Raw genomic sequence first — 18,844 nt, forward strand, 5'->3', positions numbered from 1 at the left:
ACCAAAGGCAACAAAGTGAAACTCTGTTCCAACACACACACCCCCCAAAAAAAGCCTTAGCAGGATTCTTAAACATTCTAAAGTAGCAAATTAATTTAATTGGTAGTACAACATTAAAAAAAAAAAAAAACACAGAGCACACAGCAAAGGCAGTTTGTTTCAGTACTACATTTAAGTCCTATTTGTGCAGAGTCTCAACTCAAACTGTCTAAACAGATCATTTCAAAGAAGTTTGCAAGCTAGTAACTCAGAAGCACACCAGGTGGAAGTCCGTGCCCTGAGTAGTTCATGAGGAATCATGCTGGAAAGACAAGACCACACCAATGAGGCGGCAGCAAAAAGAACATGCTATACCCAGCCAGTAAAGGCTCAGGGAAACACAGCCAGCAGCCAGGGTAACCCGGGCAGGGCCTCAGCTCCTTGCGGGGTCTATGAACAAAACAGATCTAGGAAGAAGGGAAGGGACCATGTAGAAAAGAGGAAGCTCATCTATAAAGGGACTATGTAGTGCCTGGCACTTTAGGAAACCATATCCCCAACCTACCAGACCTCACTCAGCAGAGGCATTAACATGCAGGCAGAGGATTCCATACAGGTGAGACCACAGACTTGCTGGGGGGAAGGGGGTGGAAGACCAGAGAGCAGACGCTCCCTAAAACTGGTGGGACAGGTCTCAAGAGAGGGAGGAGGAAAGAAGAGCCAGAACGCAGAGACAGTGAGGAGTGAGGGCCCCAGCACACGTGTCCAATGGCAGGGTCCACATTATATGTATGATGTGCACAGTGCTAAGCGCAAGAAGGGCACTCGACTCCTGAATTAGACTCAAAATTTGGTGATTAAAAAAGTGAAAAAAGGCTAAGTGGGTGGCTTATGCCTGTAATCCTAGCACTCTGGAAGGCCAAGGTGGGAAGATCCCTTGACCTTAGAAGTTCAAGGCCAGCCTAAACAAGAGACCCCATTTCTATTAAAAATAGAAAAACTAGCCAGGTGTGTGGCAGGTGCCTATAATCCCAGCAACTTGGGAGGTTGCTCGAGCCCAGGAGTCTGAGGTTGCTATGAACCAGGCTGGACACCATAGCACTCTAGCCAGGGTGACAAAGTGAGAAACATTCCTGCCTCAACAGACATTTGTTTGAAGAAGGAAAAGAAAGCTACAAACAATGAAAACAAAGTATTCTGATAGGAAGATAAGAAAAGTCAACTTGGCTCGTAGCCAGTGGCTCAAGGGGCTAAGGCGCCAGCCACACTAAATCCAGCCCAGCCCGCCAAACAACAATGAGGGCTGCAACCAAAAAATGGCCGGGCATTGTGGCAGGCGCCTGTAGTCTCACCTACTTGGGAGGCAGAGGCAGGAGAATCACTTGAGCCCAGGAATTGGAGGTTGCTGTGAGCTGTGATGCCACAGCACTCTACCCAGGGCAACAGCTTGAGGCTCCGTCTCAAAAAAAAAAGAAAAGAAAAGTCATCAACTCTACTTACAGAACTGGGAAAGCACAACAAAAGACAACCAACGATGCTAACAACCCGGCCAGGAGAAGCCCCCTGACTTCCTGGAAGGTGGCCCTGATAGGTCATTACTAAAAACCTATGCCCAAGTCTCAGGGTCAACTACCTACCATTATCAAGATTTACCTATTAAAATAATCCCCATGGATTTACAAAATAAATCTGGAATAAAGCTACTGACACAGGTAAGCCATCAAGAGTGGTAGCTATTAAAAGACTGGGTTAAGCTAGTATCAGTGACAACACAGCCTCTACATCTGCATAGGCTGAGGACCCAGGCAGCCTGCAGTGGGGAGAGCCTCGGGGACAGCACCAGGCCTGGGTCTGAACCATCACTCCCAGCAGTATGACCCCAAGCACCTACTTCATCCTGCATGCCTACCTCCTCATCTGCGAAATGTGAAGATTAAATGGGAACTGATAAAACAGGAATAGCCACAACAGGTGCCCAGAAAATGACAAGGGAGTGTGACTGTCAGTGTATTACTATGAGATTATTTTTCAAAATGTTTCACTCTAGCAGGGCACTTAATGGAGTTGTGGAAAAGACTAAATGAGAATGAAGTGCTGGTTTCACACATTACCATTTGTCACAATTGACTGGGGGAGAGGGCATTGTTTTAGAATCTGGGAGCTGTTCTGTTTTGCCATTTTGAGCAGGGAAGAGCGGCGGTACAGGTCCTACAAACGCTCCACCTTCCAAACAGACAGCCCTCGTGATCACTGAGGCTCAACAACCCACACAGTAAGTAAGGCCTCCGAGAACACCTGAGGGGCTCCTCTTACCTAAACTAGCAGGCAGGATTCTTTCAGAAAGCATGCTCTAAGTTACTGGGAATGTTGGTATTTGGGGAAGGAACTCTCAGGAGACCTTTTCTAATTGTCATATTCCTTACATCAAGAACGAAAAAGTTAACACGCAAGCTGGTGAATGAAATGTACTAAACGTGAACGGGATTTTAACACGCCTGGCTGCTGTGACGATCTGAGCCCCTCATTCAGCCCTGGAGCACAGAGGCTGCAGTCTCTTCACACAAAGGCAATGCCACTCCGGCCTCAGCGGGGGTGGCCTGGCCTGGCCTGACCTAGCTCTGAAAACCAGGATGCAGTTTCATTTCGGGTGATAAGAATGCGGACTCCAAGGACATGCTTGCTCTCTCAGTCTCTCACAGGACCCATTAAACGTGAACGCTGGAAGAAAACCAGGGGGAACCACAGACACAAAGAATGCCAGGGAGGAGAAGAGCGCAGCCCCGGCGTCGGTGAGCGAGCTTCGTTTTCAGCTGGAGAAGACAAACCGGTGTGATGTGCGCCCACATGCACCCGCGCCGGACCCCAGGGCCAGCCGCCAGGCCCCCGGACCGAGCAGGCCGGGGCGCACGGCAGAGGCGCTCGCCCGCCCCCGCATCCCGTGGCCCCACTCACCATGAACCCGGGGCCTCAGAGGCGCGCGGCCGGCGGCTCCATGCCCCAGCGGAGGGCCGGCCTCCCTCCTCGCTCCCTCCGCGGAGCACCGCGGCCGGACGCGCGCCGCAGACCCGGGCCGGCGGGCGGGGCGCCAGGCCGAGCAGTGGCGCGCAGATGCAGCGCTGCCGATCCGCGCTCGCGCTCTCGGCGCGTCAGGCCTGGCTGGCCCGGAGCCTCCCGCGGGGGCGCCGGGAAGAGCGCGGCTGGGGATCCCCGCCCGGCCCCACCTGTGCCGGCGCTCCCCGGGGGAAACTGGAGCGGGAGGTCCCCAGGTCAGGGGCTGCCCGCAAGCCGGAGCCAGTCTCAATGCTCAGCACCAAGCAAGTCACGCTCTGGCCAGACAATGTGCTGGAAAATGTGCACACTTAAGTTATGTGTAGTAAGATTACCACCACCACCACCCCCAGAAAAAAACAACCTGAGAAATAAGTTACTAAAAGAGGAATTATAGAAAAATATTAACAATGTAACCTCTGGATAGTGGGGTGATGACTAGCAAGTTTTTTCAATATTCTGCTGTGGTTCATGTTTTCTTACAGTAAGGCCAGTTTAAAATGTCAGAGTACACACAAGAAAGACATATTGATAGAAATCTGACTAGTGATTGCTTGAGGGGGGATTGACTGGAAAGAGGAATAAAATAACTTTGGGGGTGACAGATAATTTGTATGATTCCATTAATTTGAAATTTCTAGAGAAAGCAAATTCATGTTTGCCTGAAGGTGGGAGTGGGGAATCAACGGCAAATAGGCATGAGGAAATTTTTTCAGGTGACGAAAAATATTCTGAAACTTTGAGTAATAAAAACTAGATTGCACTGATAGTTGTGTAACTATATAAACTTATTTTTAAAAATCACTGAATACTTACAAGTGACTTTTATGATACATTAATTACACCTCAATTAAGCTGTTTTTAAAAACTAATAGTAGGGGCGGGGAGCAGTGGCTCAACACCTGAAATCTAGCACTGTGGGAGGCTGAGGCAGGTAGACTGCCTGAGCTCAGGGGATCGAGACCAGCATGAGCAAAAGACCCCGTCTCTAAAAAAAAAAATAGCCAGGTGTTGCAGCAGGTGCCTATAGTCCCAGCTACTCGGGAGGCTGAGGCAAGAGAATCACTTGAGCCCAAGAGTTTGAGGTTGTTGTGAGCTATGACCCCACAGCACTCTACACCAAGGGCAACAAATTAAGACTGTCTCAAAAAAAAAAAAAAAAACCTAATAGTAGGATGAACAAGGGGGGGGCGCGGGGGGGGTGTTGATTCTAGCTGAAAGGATAAAGGAAGGCCTCCTTAAGAAAAATTATCTGGGGCGGCGCCTGTGGCTCAAGGAGTAGGGCACTGGTCCCATATGCCGGAGGTGGTGGGTTCAAACCCAGCCCTGGCCAAAAAAAAAAAAAAAGAAAAATTATCTGTTAGGCATGGTGGCTCAGACCTGTAATCCCTTGTTTTGTTTATTGAGGCAGAGTCTCACTTTGTCATCCTCGGTAGAGTACCGTGGCATCATAACACATAGCAACCTCAAATTCTTGGGCTCAAGAGATTCTCTTGTCTCAGCCTCCCTAGTAGCTGGGACTATAGGCTCCCACCACAACACATAGCTATTTTTTTGTTATTGTTGTCATTGCTGTTTAGTAGGCCTGGGCTGGGTTCGAACCCACCAGCCCAGGAGCATGTGGCCAGCACCCTAACCACTGAGCTCGGGCGCCCAGCCCAGACTTGTAATCCTAATGCTCTGGGAGGCTAAAGCAGGTGTATTGCCCCAGCTCAGGCGTTCGAGACCAGCCTGAGTGAGACCCTATCTCTACCAAAATAGGAAAAGTAACTAGGTGTTGTAGCATGTGCCTATAATCTCAGCTACTCCAGGAGGCTAAGGCAAGAGGATCACTTGAACCCTGAAGTTTGAGGTTGCTATGAGCTAGGCTGACTCAGTCTCAACAAAAAAAGAAAAATTTTTTTAGAAATTTTTTAGAAATTAGGCAGAAGTTGGGAGTGTCCTTTTAATTCATACCTGAACAATTTTAACATGTTTGCCTAAAGATTATGTAATTCTCTAGGAGACCATACTATGCTATTTATTATTTGATGAAAGCCCAGATACCGTGGAGCTACATATTCACCTGCAGATTTATGTCGAATAGAAAAGATAACCCCAAAGATTATGTTGTTGTTTTTTCACAACCCGTTTGTTGAAATCTAACCTAGCAGTCTTTAATTCTCTTTGGTGTTTATATGTGTGCTTGTGCTTGTATGTGTACACACACACAAAAAAAAAAAAATCCTCAGACACTCTTGGAATCAGTTTTACCATCTTACTGCTCCCCTCAGGGCACTAAATAAGTCTTTGCCTATTTGGTCACTTAAATTAAAAAAAAAGGTAAATGTTGTAAGAAAAAAGAAGGTTAGTAAGTTCAGCTCTTAAAAGATTGCTTTTAATTTTTAGTGGGCTTTTAAAAAGCCATTATTTACTCAATCTGTAATGGGCACATTATTTCTACCAAATCAGTGTTGCTAACTTGTATGACTTAGGGGTCCAAACAATAACATTTCAACAAGTGGGGATGTTTCAGTGAGGAACATCAATAGTTTCTGTAAATCAATCACTAAATCATCCTTTGTACCAACTTCCTGATAAAATTAAAACTATAGAGGTAGGATGGCACCTGTAGCCAGTGAGTAGGGCACCAGCCCCATATACCGAGGGTGGCGGGTTCGAACCTGGCCCGGCCAAACTACAACTAAAAAAAATAGCCGGGCGCTGTGGCAGGCGCCTGTAGTCCCAGCTACCATGGAGGCTGAGGCAAGAGAATCACCCAAGCCCAAGAGCTGGAGGTTGCTGTGAGCAGTGATGCCACAGCACTCTACCGAGGGTGATAAAGTGAAACTCTCTCTCTTAAAAAATAATAACAATAAAAATATAAAACTATAGAGGTAACACAAATAGAGTAAAAATACGTGGTTATGGATTAAATCCTGCTCTTTCTCTTCCTGGCTTGAGATTTTAAAGAAATAACAAAATACGTGAATATGGAATTAGATGAAAAGGCTATAATTAAATTATACGACTACCTGTTACACAGTCCTCAATAAATATCATGTTTTTATTTTAATGCACTATGTAGTAAAGTTCATAAATATTAAACATGCTATTTAAAAAGCACTAAATTTATACAAAATATATATTTAGAACAAGAATTTTGAAGAAAAAGATTAGCAAATACATTCATACAATTAGATACTTCATCAGAAAAACCAGTATCACTATCTGGTAAACTAACATACACTTTCACACATACAGAAAAACAATCAAGGACTGAGTATATTTTCAGGTCTAAGGATAACTTCAAAATGAAAATTCTCTGGAGAAATTAAATACTTTAATGACATTCACATGTTGAAGAAATTTGCCATAACTAAACCAGCTCTCCAGGATATTCTCAGACCTATCCACCCTAATGACCAGCGCAATCCTCCACCACAAAAGTAAACTCACTCAGAAACTTTTGATCAAATTCCAACTTCCACAGTGGCGAAAGGATTAAAAATGTCCACTGGACTTTGAAAAACTTGATATCCAAAATTCTACCAGGATTATCAATATTCTCAATTAATGTGAACGGCTTAAATTGTCCTCTAAAGAGGCACAGGTTGGCCGACTGCATACAAAAACTCAGGCCAGATATCTGCTGCATACAAGAATTTCATCTTACCTTAAAAGATAAATATAGACTCAGGGTGAAGGGGTAGTCATTCATCTATAATCCAGGCAAATGGAAAGCAGAAAAAAGCAGGTGTTGCAATTTTATTCACAGATATAGCACACTTAAAACCAACAAAAGTAAGGAAAGATAAGGATGGTCATTTCATATTTGTTAAGGGTAATGCTCAATGTGATGAGATTTTAATTATTAATATTTATGTATCCAATCACAATGTGCCTCAATTTATAAGATAGACTCTAACAGACAAGAGCAACTTGATTTTCTCCAGCTCCATGATAGAGATTTTAACACTCCTTTGGCAGTGTTGGATAGATCTTCCAATAAGAAGCTAAGCAAAGAAATTTTAGATTTAAACTTAAACAGTCAACATTTGGATTAAACAGACATCTACAGAACATTTCGTCCTAACAAAACCGAATACACATTCTTCTCATCAGCCCACGGAACATACTCCAAAATCGATCATGTCTTAGGTCACAAGTCTAACCTCAGCAAATTTAAAAGAACAGAAATTATTCCTTGCATCTTCTTGGACCATCATGGAATAAAAGTGGAATTCAGTAACAACAGGAATCTGCATATTCATACAAAAACATGGAAGCTAAATAACCTTATGCTGAATGATAGATGGGTCACAGATGAGATTAAGAAGGCAATTACCAAATTCTTGAAGCAAAATAAAAATGAAGACACAAATTATCAGAACCTCTGGGATACCACAAAGGCAGTCCTCAGAGGGAAATTTATAGCACTGCAAACCTACATCAAGAGAACGGAAAGAGAGGAAGTTAACAACTTAATGGGACATCTCAAACAACTGGAAAAGGAAGAACATTCCAATCCCAAACCCAGTAGAAGAAAAGAAATAACCAAAATTAGAGCAGAATTAAATGAAATTGAAAACAAAAGAATTATACAACAGATCAATAAATCAAAAAGTTGGGTTTTTGAAAAGGTCAATAAAATAGATAAACCTTTGGCTAACCTAACCAGGAAAAAAAAGAGTAAAATCTCTAATTTCATCAATCAGGAATGGTAAAGACAAAATAACAACAGACTCCTCAGAAATTCAAAAAATCCTTAATAAATATTACAAAAAACTTTATTCTTAGAACTATGAAAATCTGAAGGAAATTGACCAATACTTGGAAGCATGCCACCTTCCAAGACTTAGCCAGAATCAAGTGGAAATGTTGAACAAGCCAATATTAAGTTCTGAAATAGCATCAACTATACAAAATCTCCCTAAAAAGAAAAGCCCGGGACCAGATGGCTTCACATCAGAATTCTACGAAACCTTTGAAGAGGAACTAGTACCTGTATTACTAAACCTTTTCTAAAATACAGAAAAAGAAGGAATACTACCCAACACATTCTAGGAAGCAAACATCACCTTGATCCCCAAACCAGGAAAAAAAACCAACAAGAAAAGAAAATTATAGACCAATATCACTAATGGATATTGATGCGAAAATATTCAACAAGATCCTAACAAACAGAGTCCAGCAACACATTAAACAAATTACACACCATGACCAGGTGGGTTTTATCCCAGGGTCTCAAGGCTGGTTCAATATACGTAAACCTATAAATATAATACAGCACATAAACAAATTAAAAAACAAAGACCATATGATTCTCTCAATTGATGCAGAAAAAGCTTTTGATAATATCCAGCATCCCTTCATGATTAGAACACTTAGAAGGGACATTTCTTAAACTAATAGAGGCCATCTACCGCAAACCCACAGCCGATATCGTATTGAGTGGAGTTAAATTGAAATCATTTCCACTCAGATCAGGAACCAGGCAAGGTTACCCATTGTCTCCACTGCTCTTTAACATTGTAATGGAAGTTTTAGCCATTGCAATTAGGCAAGAAAAGGCAATCAAGGGTATCCATACAGGGTCAGAAAAGATCAAACTTTCACTCTTCATAGATGATATAATTGCATATCTGGAAAACACCAGGGATTCTACTACAAAACTCTTAGAAGTGATCAAGGAATACAGCAGTGTCTCAGGTTACAAAATCAACACTCATAAATCTGTAGCCTTTATATATACCAACAACAGTCAAACTCAAAAAAGTCAAGGACTCTATTCAGTTCACAGTAGTGCCAAAGAAGATGAAATATCTGGGAATACGGCTAAGAAAGGATGTGAAAAATCTCTATAAAGAAAACTATGAAACTCTAAGAAATAGCTGAAGAGGTTAACAAATGGAAAAACATGGGGCGCGCCTGTGGCTCAGTCGGTAAGGCGCCGGCCCCATATACCAAGGGTGGCGGGTTCAAACTCGACCCCGGCCAAACTGCAACCAAAAAATAGCTGGGCGTTGTGGCGGGCGCCTGTAGTCCCAGCTGCTCGGGAGGCTGAGGCAAGAGAATCGCTTAAGCCCAGGAGTTGGAGGTTGCTGTGAGCTGTGTAAGGCCACGGCACTCTACCGAAGGCCATAAAGTGAGACTCTGTCTCTACAAAAAAAAAAAAAAAAAAAAACAAATGGAAAAACATACCATTCTTCTGGGAAGAATCAAAATTGTTAAAATGTCCACACTACCCAAAGCAATATACAATTTTAATGCAATCCCTATTAAAGCTCCACTATCTTTTTTAAAGATCTCAAAAAAAAAAAAAACTTCGTTTTATATGGAATCAGAAAAAACCTCGAATAGCCAAGACATGACTCAGAAATAAAAACAAAGCAGGGGCGGCGCCTGTGGCTCAGCGGGTAGGGCGCCGGCCCCATATGCCGAGGGTGGCGGGTTCAAACCCAGCCCCGGCCGGCCAAACTGCAACAACAACAAAAATAGCCGGGCGTTGTGGCGGGCGCCTGTAGTCCCAGCTACTCGGGAGGCTGAGGCAAGAGAATCGCTTAAGCCCAGGAGTTGGAGGTTGCTGTGAGCTGTGTGAGGCCACGGCACTCTACCGAGGGCCATAAAGTGAGACTCTGTCTCTACAAAAAAAAAAAAACAAAAAAAAAAAAAACAAAGCAGGAGGAATCACGCTACCAGACCTCCGACTACACTATAAATTGATAGTGATCAAAACAGCATGGTATTGGCACAAAAACAGAGAGGTAGATGTATAGAACAGAATAGAAAACCAAGAGATGAACCCAGCTACTTACTGTAATTTGATCTTTGACAAGCCAGTTAAAAACATTCAGTGGGGAAAAGATTCCGTATTTAACAAACGGTGCTGGGTGAACTGGCTGGCGACCTGTAGAAAACTGAAACTGGACCCACACCTTTCACCATTAACTAAGATAGACTCTCACTGGATTAAAGATTTAAACTTAAGGCATGAAACTATAAAAATACTAGAAGAGGGCGGCGCCTGTGGCTCAGTGAGCAGGGCCCATATACCGAGGGTGGCGGGTTCAAGCCCAGCCCTGGCCAAACTGCAACAAAAAAAATAGCCAGGCGTTGTAGCGGGTGACTGTAGTCTCAAAAAAAAAAAAAAAAAATACTAGAAGAAAGTACAGGAAAAAGTCTTGAAGAAATTGGCCTGGGCGCATATTTTATGAGGAGGGCCCCCCCCTCCCCAGGGCAATTGAAGCAACATCAAAAATACACTACGGGGACCTGATCAAACTAAAAAGCTTCTGCACAGCCAAGAACACAGTAAGTAAAGCAAGCAGACAGCCCTCAGAATGGGAGAAGATATTTGCAGGTTATGTCTACGACAAAGGGGTTTTTTTTGTTTGTTTTAATTTTTTTTTTTTGTAGATACAGAGTCTCACGTTATGGCCCTCGGTGTAGTGCCGTGGCTTCACACAGCTCACAGCAACCTCCAACTCCTGGGCTTAAGTGATTCTCTTGCCTCAGCCTCCCAAGTACCTGGGACTACAGGCGCCCGCCACAACACCCAGCTATTTTTTGGTTGCAGTTTGGCCGGGGCCGGGTTTGAACCCACCACCCTCGGTATATGGGGCCGGCGCCTTACTGACTGAGCCACAGGCGCCGCCCTGTTTTAATTTTTTTTTATTTTAAATTTCAGTGTGCTTGTTCATTCTTCTTTGTTTGAAGTACTCCTTTTTTGTTGATTTTCTTCTTCCTCTGGCGGTGCTGGCTGTTTTTGATGTTGTCAGTAGAGACAGGGTCTTACTCTGGCTCACTGCTGCTCATATGGGTCTTGAACCTCTGAGCTCAGGCAATCCACCCGCCTTGGCCTCCCACAGCGGTGGGACTACAGGCGTGAGCCACCATGCCCGGCCTCCGACAAAGGTTTAATAACCGGAATCCACAGAGAACTCAAACATATTAGCATGAAAAGAACAAGTGATCCCATCTCAGGGTGGGCAAGGGACTTCAATGAGAAACTTCTCTGAAGAAGACAGGTGCATGGCCTACAGACACATGAAAAACAGTTCATCATCCTTAATCATCAGAGAAATGCAAATCACAACTACTTTGAGATATCATCTAACTCCAGTAAGATTAGCCCACATCACAAAATCCCAAAACCAGAGATGTTGGCGTGGATGTGGAGAAAAGGGAACACTTCTACATTGCTGGTAGGAATGCAAACTAACATACTCCTTTTGGAAAGATGTTTGGAGAACGCTTAGAGATCGAAAAATAGACTTGCCATTCGATCCTACAATTCCTCTACCAGGTATATATCCAGAAGACCAAAAATCACATTACAACAAAGATATATGTACCAGAATATATTGCAGCCCAATTCATAATTGCTAAGTCATGGAAGAAGCCCAAGTGCCCATTGACCCATAAATGGATCAACAAATTGTGGTGTATGTACACCATGGAATATTACGCAGCCTTAAAGAAAGGCAGAGACTCTACTTCTTTCATGTTTACATGGACGGAGCTGGAACATATTCTTCTTAGCAAAGTATCTAAAGAATGGAAGAAAAAGTATCCAATGTAGTCAGTCTTACTATGAAAGCTATAACCCAATTATAGCCCAAGAAGAAGGGGAAAGGGGAGAGGAGGGGGGAGGTGGGGTGGAGGGAGGGTGATTGGTGGGATTACACCTGCGGTGCATCTTACAAGGGTACATGTGAAATTTACTAAGTGTAGAATATAAATGTCTTAACACAATAACTAAGAAAATGCGGCAAAGGCTGTGTTAACCAGTTTGATGAAAACATTTCAAATTGTATATAAAACCAGCACATTGTACCCCATGATTGCATTAATGTACGCAGCTAGGATTTAATTTAAAAAAAAAAAGAGTAGTTGTAGAGTCCAAGGCAGAAGCATGGGGTAGAAGGGTGATACCAACAGCCGATCGCCTGTGAGGAGTCCTTCGTAGAGTCTAAGGCAGGAAGGAGGAGGAGGAAGGGTGATAACAGCTGTGATAAACTATCACCCATCAGGAGCAGTTGGCAGAGTTCAAGGCAGAAAGGGGGGCGGGGGGGAAATGAAAATTCTCCAGAAAATGTTTTTTACTATGTAAAAAAGAAAAAGGAAAAGCAGAACTGTGTCATATCAAGAGAATAAAGGAACATATAACGAGAACAATACTTGAAGCTGACTGGATCCCAGCTGAAAAAGAACAGTTTAGTGCAAATGAGGACGTTTTAGAACATGCTCAGATGCTACCGTGGGGTTACTGATAATTGTTTGGGGGGTGGTCACAGTTTCATGGCTGTGCAGGAGAATGTCTTTACTCTTAAGAGTTGGGTGCTGTAGTATTTGAGAGTAAAATGCCATAATATCTGCAACTTACTTTCAAATAGTTCCATTTTTAAAAAATAAAAACAGTGGGAGGCGCCTGTGGCTCAGTCGGTAAGGCGCCAGCCCCATATACCGAGGGTGGCGGGTTCAAACCCGGCCCCCGGTCAAACTGCAACCAAAAAATAGCCGGGCGTTGTGGCGGGCGCCTGTAGTCCCAGCTACTTGGGAGGCTGAGGCAAGAGAATCGCTTAAGCCCAGGAGTTGGAGGTTGCTGTGAGCTGTGTGAGGCCACGGCACTCTACCAAGGGCCATAAAGTGAGACTCTGTCTCTACAAAAAAAAAAAATAAATAAAAAAAAAATAAATAAAAACAGCATAATAAAGTAAATATGGCAAAATGTCATCAATTGTTCCATCTAAGTGGAGCACATATTCATGTTCACTATTTTTGGAACTCTTCTATAAGTTTTCATGAATCCTTTAGATTTCATCTTAAATATCCATCCTCAGAGAATCCCTCCCTTGCCCATCTCACCTAGTAAGGCCTCTGTCATTCTCTCTACCCGCTGTTTTCTTGCAGCTCTTATTATAATTTGTCTTATCACATGATTATTTGATTAATATTTATCTCCCTCTCTAGCCTGTACAACCTCCAAGTGTGGGTAAAGGTTTAGCAAAGCACATAGCACGCAGGCATCACTCAAGCGTTCTTGGAACCAATGTGCTGTCACCTGAAGCCATCTGTCCTTCTTTTCATCCAGGAAACACTTGTGGTGCTCAACCCCAGGAATAAACATGAACAAGGTCCCTGCCCTAGAGTAACGCAGGGACTAGCAAGCGGACAATGACTCTACTACGCTGGTGCTGGATGCCAAAACAGAAAAACCTCTGAAGTTCAGGGGAGCCCCAGGAAGCAGCTGGCCCAGCCTGAAGAGTTAATAATGACTCTCTGGAAACAATGCCTGCAACTAAAAGAAGCTAAGCCGGGCAGAGCTCAGTTCTCAGAGGGGGGCAGGTTCTCGGGCTCTTTTTGCCTCCTACCAACACCTGGTGCCACACACAAATTTTAGAAGTTAGCCAAACCAGGCTAACATGGGGAGGGAACCCAGAGACTCACAGTAAAGTTAAATATGGGAGAGAGATGCTTAAGTCTGTGACTACACATTGAGATATGCTTACCGAAGCACATCTCTTCTGGCAGGTTATAACCTGCGAGTTACTTTAACAATAGTTTTTATCTCATATTTTAGAATTGAGCACCATTTATAAAGCTTTTACTATGCATTATACCATATGATGATAGCTTTTTGCTAAATTTTGAAACAAAGCAAAAATCAGAAGTTAACATATGCCTTTCTCCATCTCAATCTGGCATTAGATTTCATATCTATCTTAATCCATGTGTAAAGAATTTTCTCCCTAAAGTTTTCTACCTTAACCAGAGCTCGTCCCCAGCTTCTTGCATCCCCACCAGCGCATCAGGTTCATTTGCCTATTGGGTTTATCTGTAACATGGTTACCCTTTGCAGTCAAGGAGGCAATTCTGATTGATTTGTTCGCTGCAGCATCTCAGCAGACAGCCTGGCAAAACCGACCCCTGGCGTTCACAGGGATCTAATAGACAATGACAGAACAGCTTCAGGGCCTAACCTAGGAAGCTTGTTCAGCAAATCATGGTACAGCTACCCCGAAACCATTACTTGGTAAAAATGAAATCACAGGAGAATATTTAAGGACATGGGGAAAAACATATGTTGTCACAGAAGTAAGAAAACAGTTTACAAAATGGCATGTTCAAAAACTGTGAAATTCATTCATCTGTTTACAAACCTAGTAAACCTATAAATTAACCACCCACTAAGGCTGAGTCCTGTCCTAATCCCAGAAGACAAGGCAATTGACAAGCAAACAAGAACTGGTCCTTGCTCTTCACCACTTACATCCTAGAGGGATGAAAGGCCAGCAATCAAGAAGCAAACACATGGGCAAGAACTTAAGGTGGAGACTTGGGTAGATACCACATCTTTGCAATTGTCAATTGTGCTGCAATAAACATTCAAGGGCAAGTTGTCTTTTTGATAAAATGACTTTTTTCCTTTGGGTAAATACTAATGCCCAATAGTGGTAATGGTGGATCAAATGGTAATGTTAGCAGTGGTTATCCCTGGGTGACAGGATTAGGGGTAATGCTTATCTTCATTACATTTTTCTATTAGATTTCTAAATGTCCTATAACTATTTTTAATTTTCAGTCAAAAATGTTAAACAGTAAAACAAAATAAAAATGCCTAACACCAGATAAACAAACCATACTAGCAACTAAATTTGCTTCCTAGCAGAGCGTCCACCAGTTTGCCCTGGAGGGTGCCACCTCCCAAAGCCACGACTTCTTTCCTCCTCCTCCTTGCCCAGCTATTATCAACCACCTCCTCATTCTCTCTGGTTAACAAGGCTCTGGTCCCTCTGCTATGTTTTCTCTTGTTTCCCTGTATATCCCCCCAAAAAACACCCAAACCCTAAACCTTCTACTTGTCCTTGCAAGACTGAGCTCATGGGTGACCTCCAGTGGGTGGCTTCATCCCTGGACTCTGAATGGTCCCTCCCCAGGGTCCCTAGCTCTGCTCCAGTGTTGACCAGGTTCCAGCTCGGTCATTATGCTGAGGGCAACTCCAGAGGCCGGGTTATATTCATCCTTTATTTGCACACTCCTCAAAAAAACCAGCTCTTAGAGCAATGGTTCTCAACATTCCTAATGCCACGGCCCTTTAATATACTTCCTGTGGGTCGCGACCCACAGGTTGAGAACCACTGTTTTAGAGTTTTAATACTAAATAAAATTCTTTTCCCCACTTTGACCAAATATTACTTAAAATTCATACCCTCAGCTGTGCCAGGAGTTGAGTTCTGTAGGCAAAAAGACCCCTCTCAACTGAACTCCTCAATCACTAGCAAGGAATGGGAAGTCCAACCAGAATGATGACAAATGTCAACAACTTAAATTCTATTTTTTTTTTTTTTTTTTGAGACAGAGTCTCAGTATGTCACCCTTGGTAGAGTGCCGTGGCGTCACATTTCACAGCAACCTCAAACTGTTGGGCAATTCTCTTGCCTCAGCCTTCCAAGTAGCTGGGACTACAGGTGCCCGCCACAATGCCTGGCTATTTTTGTTGTTGCAGGTGTCATAGTTGATTTTAGATGGCCCAGACTGGGTGTATGTGCTACCCACTGAGCTACGGGCACTGCCCTTAAATTCTATTTTGAATCTCTGGAATTCTACAGCCATTACCACTTATCATATGCCCTCACTGGGCTAAGAGTCTAATATACATTGAATGTCATTGAATATACATTAATATACATCTAATGTCATTGAATCCTGACAATCCCATAAGGTAGGTCCTGTGATAGGCTAAACAGCTACCCAAATAAGTCCATTTCTTAATCCTCAGAACCTGTGAATGCTACCTCATGTGCCAAAAGAGATTTTGCACATGTGATTAGGGTTATAGACCTTGAGATGGGGAGATTATCATGGATTATGTGAGTGGCTCAAAATAAGTACAAATGTCCTTATAAAATGGAGGCAGTGAGGAATTTAATTGCAGATGAGGGAAAGCAGTGTGTTGATGTACAGAGATTGTAGTGATGTAGTAACAAGCCACTAAATGCCAGCAGCCTTTAGAAACTGGAAGAGAAAGAACAGATTCTTGCCTGGAGCCTCTAGAAAGATCCAGGCCTTCCAACATCTTGATTTTAGCCTGGAAGACTCATTTTTAGACTTCTGAACTCCAAAACTATATAGGAGAATAAGTTTCTATTAAGTCCCTGAGTGTGATGATTTGTCATAGCAGTTGCGGAAAATGAATACAACTACTATGGGCCTCATCACTCCCCCACCTCATCACCCTTTCCCCACACAGCGCCTGAGGCTCTGGGTAATGTCCCCAGGACTAGGACCCAGGCAGTCTAACTCCAGAGCCTGTTACAGTCAACTGCCCTGATGCATTGCCTCTGAACTAAGATCTCAATTTCCCAGAACAGCGTCCCCTTTGCGTCCCTAAGGCCACATTAACTATCGGACACAGGCATAAGGCCAAGAAACAAAACACCAAACATGCCTGTTAATTCCAAGTGCCTTGCAGCTTCCACTGCCAAAGGAATGACTCCACCTGCAGAGCTTCCACATCATTTTCTAATCTCCCAAAGGCTCAGTAACACTCGAGTTCATCTTAGACAAGCAACTTGAAGAAGATAAAATAAGGTCTCAGAGTCCTCTGGAGTGCCTACTGTGCACCAGACCCCACACTATGTGCTGGCAGCTCAAGGCAAGCCAGTGGCTGCAGACTCGGGGCATACTGAGGCCCGACAAAGTCCCCGGTGGGCTCAGCACCTGTATCATAGTGGTTATGGTGCCAGCCACATGCACCGAGGCTGGCAGGTTTGAATCCAGCCTGAGCCTGCCAAACAACAACAACAATCAAAAAACAGCCGGGCATTGTGTTGGGCATCTGTAGTCCCAGCTACTTGGGAAACTGAGGCAAGAGAATCACTTAAGCCCTAGAGTTAAGAGGTTGCTGTGAGCTGTGACACCATAGCACTCTACTGAGGGTGACACAGTGAGACTATCTCAAAAAAAAAGAAAGACCCCCTTGCTGCTCAGCTGTGTTTAAGAGATAATAAAGAGTTTAAAATCTCACAATCCCCCCCTGGGAATTAGATCAGTGGAAAAAGGGGTTATCTCTGGCTGGCATTGTTTTCATGTTACATCAATACATTCAATCACCCAGGGGAGGACAAAAGTACTTGAAAACTCTCCGGGGCCACCTCTCCTGGACTTCCAAGGAAGCAGAATCAGTTCCTTTCCTTCCACGAAACTGCAACATTTAGTTGCACATACACAACTAGTCTGCAAGGACTATTGTCATGTCCAAGGTCAGCCAAAAACCAGATTCAGAACACAGACAGTCCCCCAGCTTTCAATCACAGGCTACTACACCTTCAAGTCTGTGTGCGGCAAGCTTCCTGGTCCCGTGTACACAGCAGGGAGAAGCTACAGAGCTCACCTGGTCTGTGTTTATACCATCTAAATGTATTTCTGTGGGTGAAATTTGCACAAATATAGTTTGTCTCAGAGAAAGGTCTGGGAGAGTAAACACCTCCATGAAAGGGGCTGTGAAGTCCCAGGGTGAAGAGGATTTTCTTGTTTTACTTTGTTTTCATTTACCATTTGGATATTTTATAAGTATTTTTTCATGAATTGTTTTAATAATTTGAAAAACCATTTTTTAACTACTTTGGATGGCATCAAAACTTACTTCACCAATTGCAGTTTCCAAACCACACTAAGTATTACTGTAGCCTAATTATTTGGGGAGGTATTTTTGCTGATTTGTTTTTTCTGGGCACAAGAGTGAAGACAGCCATGAAGAGAGATCAGAGTGAGGGAAGCCATGGAGCTGACTGATCCCACTGCCCAGGAGTGCCCACGTTTCTGTATTTTACCTCACAAGCACCAGCCAGAGGAGGAGACTGAAGTTCAGAGGCAAAGTAACTGGCCTATGTCCACACAACTGACTGTAAGGGACAGACCCAAAATGGAGATTCAGGCTTTCTGATCCCAAAGCCAGAGTCTTTTCATCTCTACTGGGTGTTCACAAGCCCAAGACCCCTTTCACCCCAACACTGTGAGGACCCAGTGAATAGCTGTGAAATAACGAATGTGTGCTTCCTGTTCCCGAATTCCTACTGCTTCCCGGGAGTCACACCAGCGAAAACTGAACACAAGAGCCACAGTGTTTGCACTGAAAAAATGCACTCTGGGGCACCGGCCCCATATGCCGGAGGTGGCGGGTTCAAGCCCAGCCCCAGCCAAAAACTGCAAAAAAAAAAAAAAAAAAAAAGAAAGAAATGCACTCTGAACCCTACCCTCTCAAACTACTAATGGGGAAATTTATCCCTTCCACATTGGAAAAAATAATGGAAGCACCATGCACTGGAATTTCTGTTTGTATGGTTAAAAGTCATCGGAGGTAAAAAGGTTTATACTTTTCAGAATAAATTAACAATTACCAGGGCAATTGAAGATATTCTATCCATAGATTAAAAAATAAAGTTCAAATTAAACGACTATGCTGCCATTTCTCCTGCAGAACTTCAGTTCTCTTCCCTTGGCCCTCTCTTCCTGTGATATATAATTAACCTGCTGCTTCTCTAAAACCCAACAACGATGGGTTAGACATTTCATGGGATTATTTCCTGATGGACTCGCCCTCACCACCCTGATTAGCTGAGACTTCCAGAAGAGGTTCAGTGTCCAACTCTGATCACCGCCAGCTGTATCATGTTTCCCTCTCTGCTCCGGCAACTAGGAAAATCAGCATCAAATTTGTAGTGTACTCAGGAGTTAAATGGGACCTCGTGAGTTGTACTTTGGGATAACTATGTATCTGTGGATTCGTTTTGATGTCCTTTGCCTAAATTTCCTTTCTCTATCATTCTACACA

At 43.5% G+C, this 18,844-nt stretch overlaps 1 protein-coding gene across 3 annotated transcripts in view; it reads right to left on the reverse strand.

Moving 5' to 3' along the window:
- Positions 1-18,844, reverse strand: part of TBC1D14 (TBC1 domain family member 14) — a 156,696-nt gene that overhangs the window by 45,032 nt on the left and 92,820 nt on the right. The window contains exon 1 of one of the 3 annotated variants that reach the window (XM_053567482.1): positions 2,932-3,065. The exons of the other annotated variants lie outside the window; for them this stretch is intronic. Coding sequence (XP_053423457.1) covers positions 2,932-2,934 — 3 coding nt within the window. The 5' untranslated portion in view covers positions 2,935-3,065. Of the gene's footprint in view, positions 1-2,931; positions 3,066-18,844 lie in introns of those variants that run through there. 3 annotated transcript variants of the gene reach the window in all.

The sequence above is a fragment of the Nycticebus coucang genome, chromosome 17 (assembly GCF_027406575.1).
Source record: "Nycticebus coucang isolate mNycCou1 chromosome 17, mNycCou1.pri, whole genome shotgun sequence".
In the NCBI taxonomy this organism is placed as follows: Eukaryota; Metazoa; Chordata; class Mammalia; order Primates; family Lorisidae; genus Nycticebus; species Nycticebus coucang.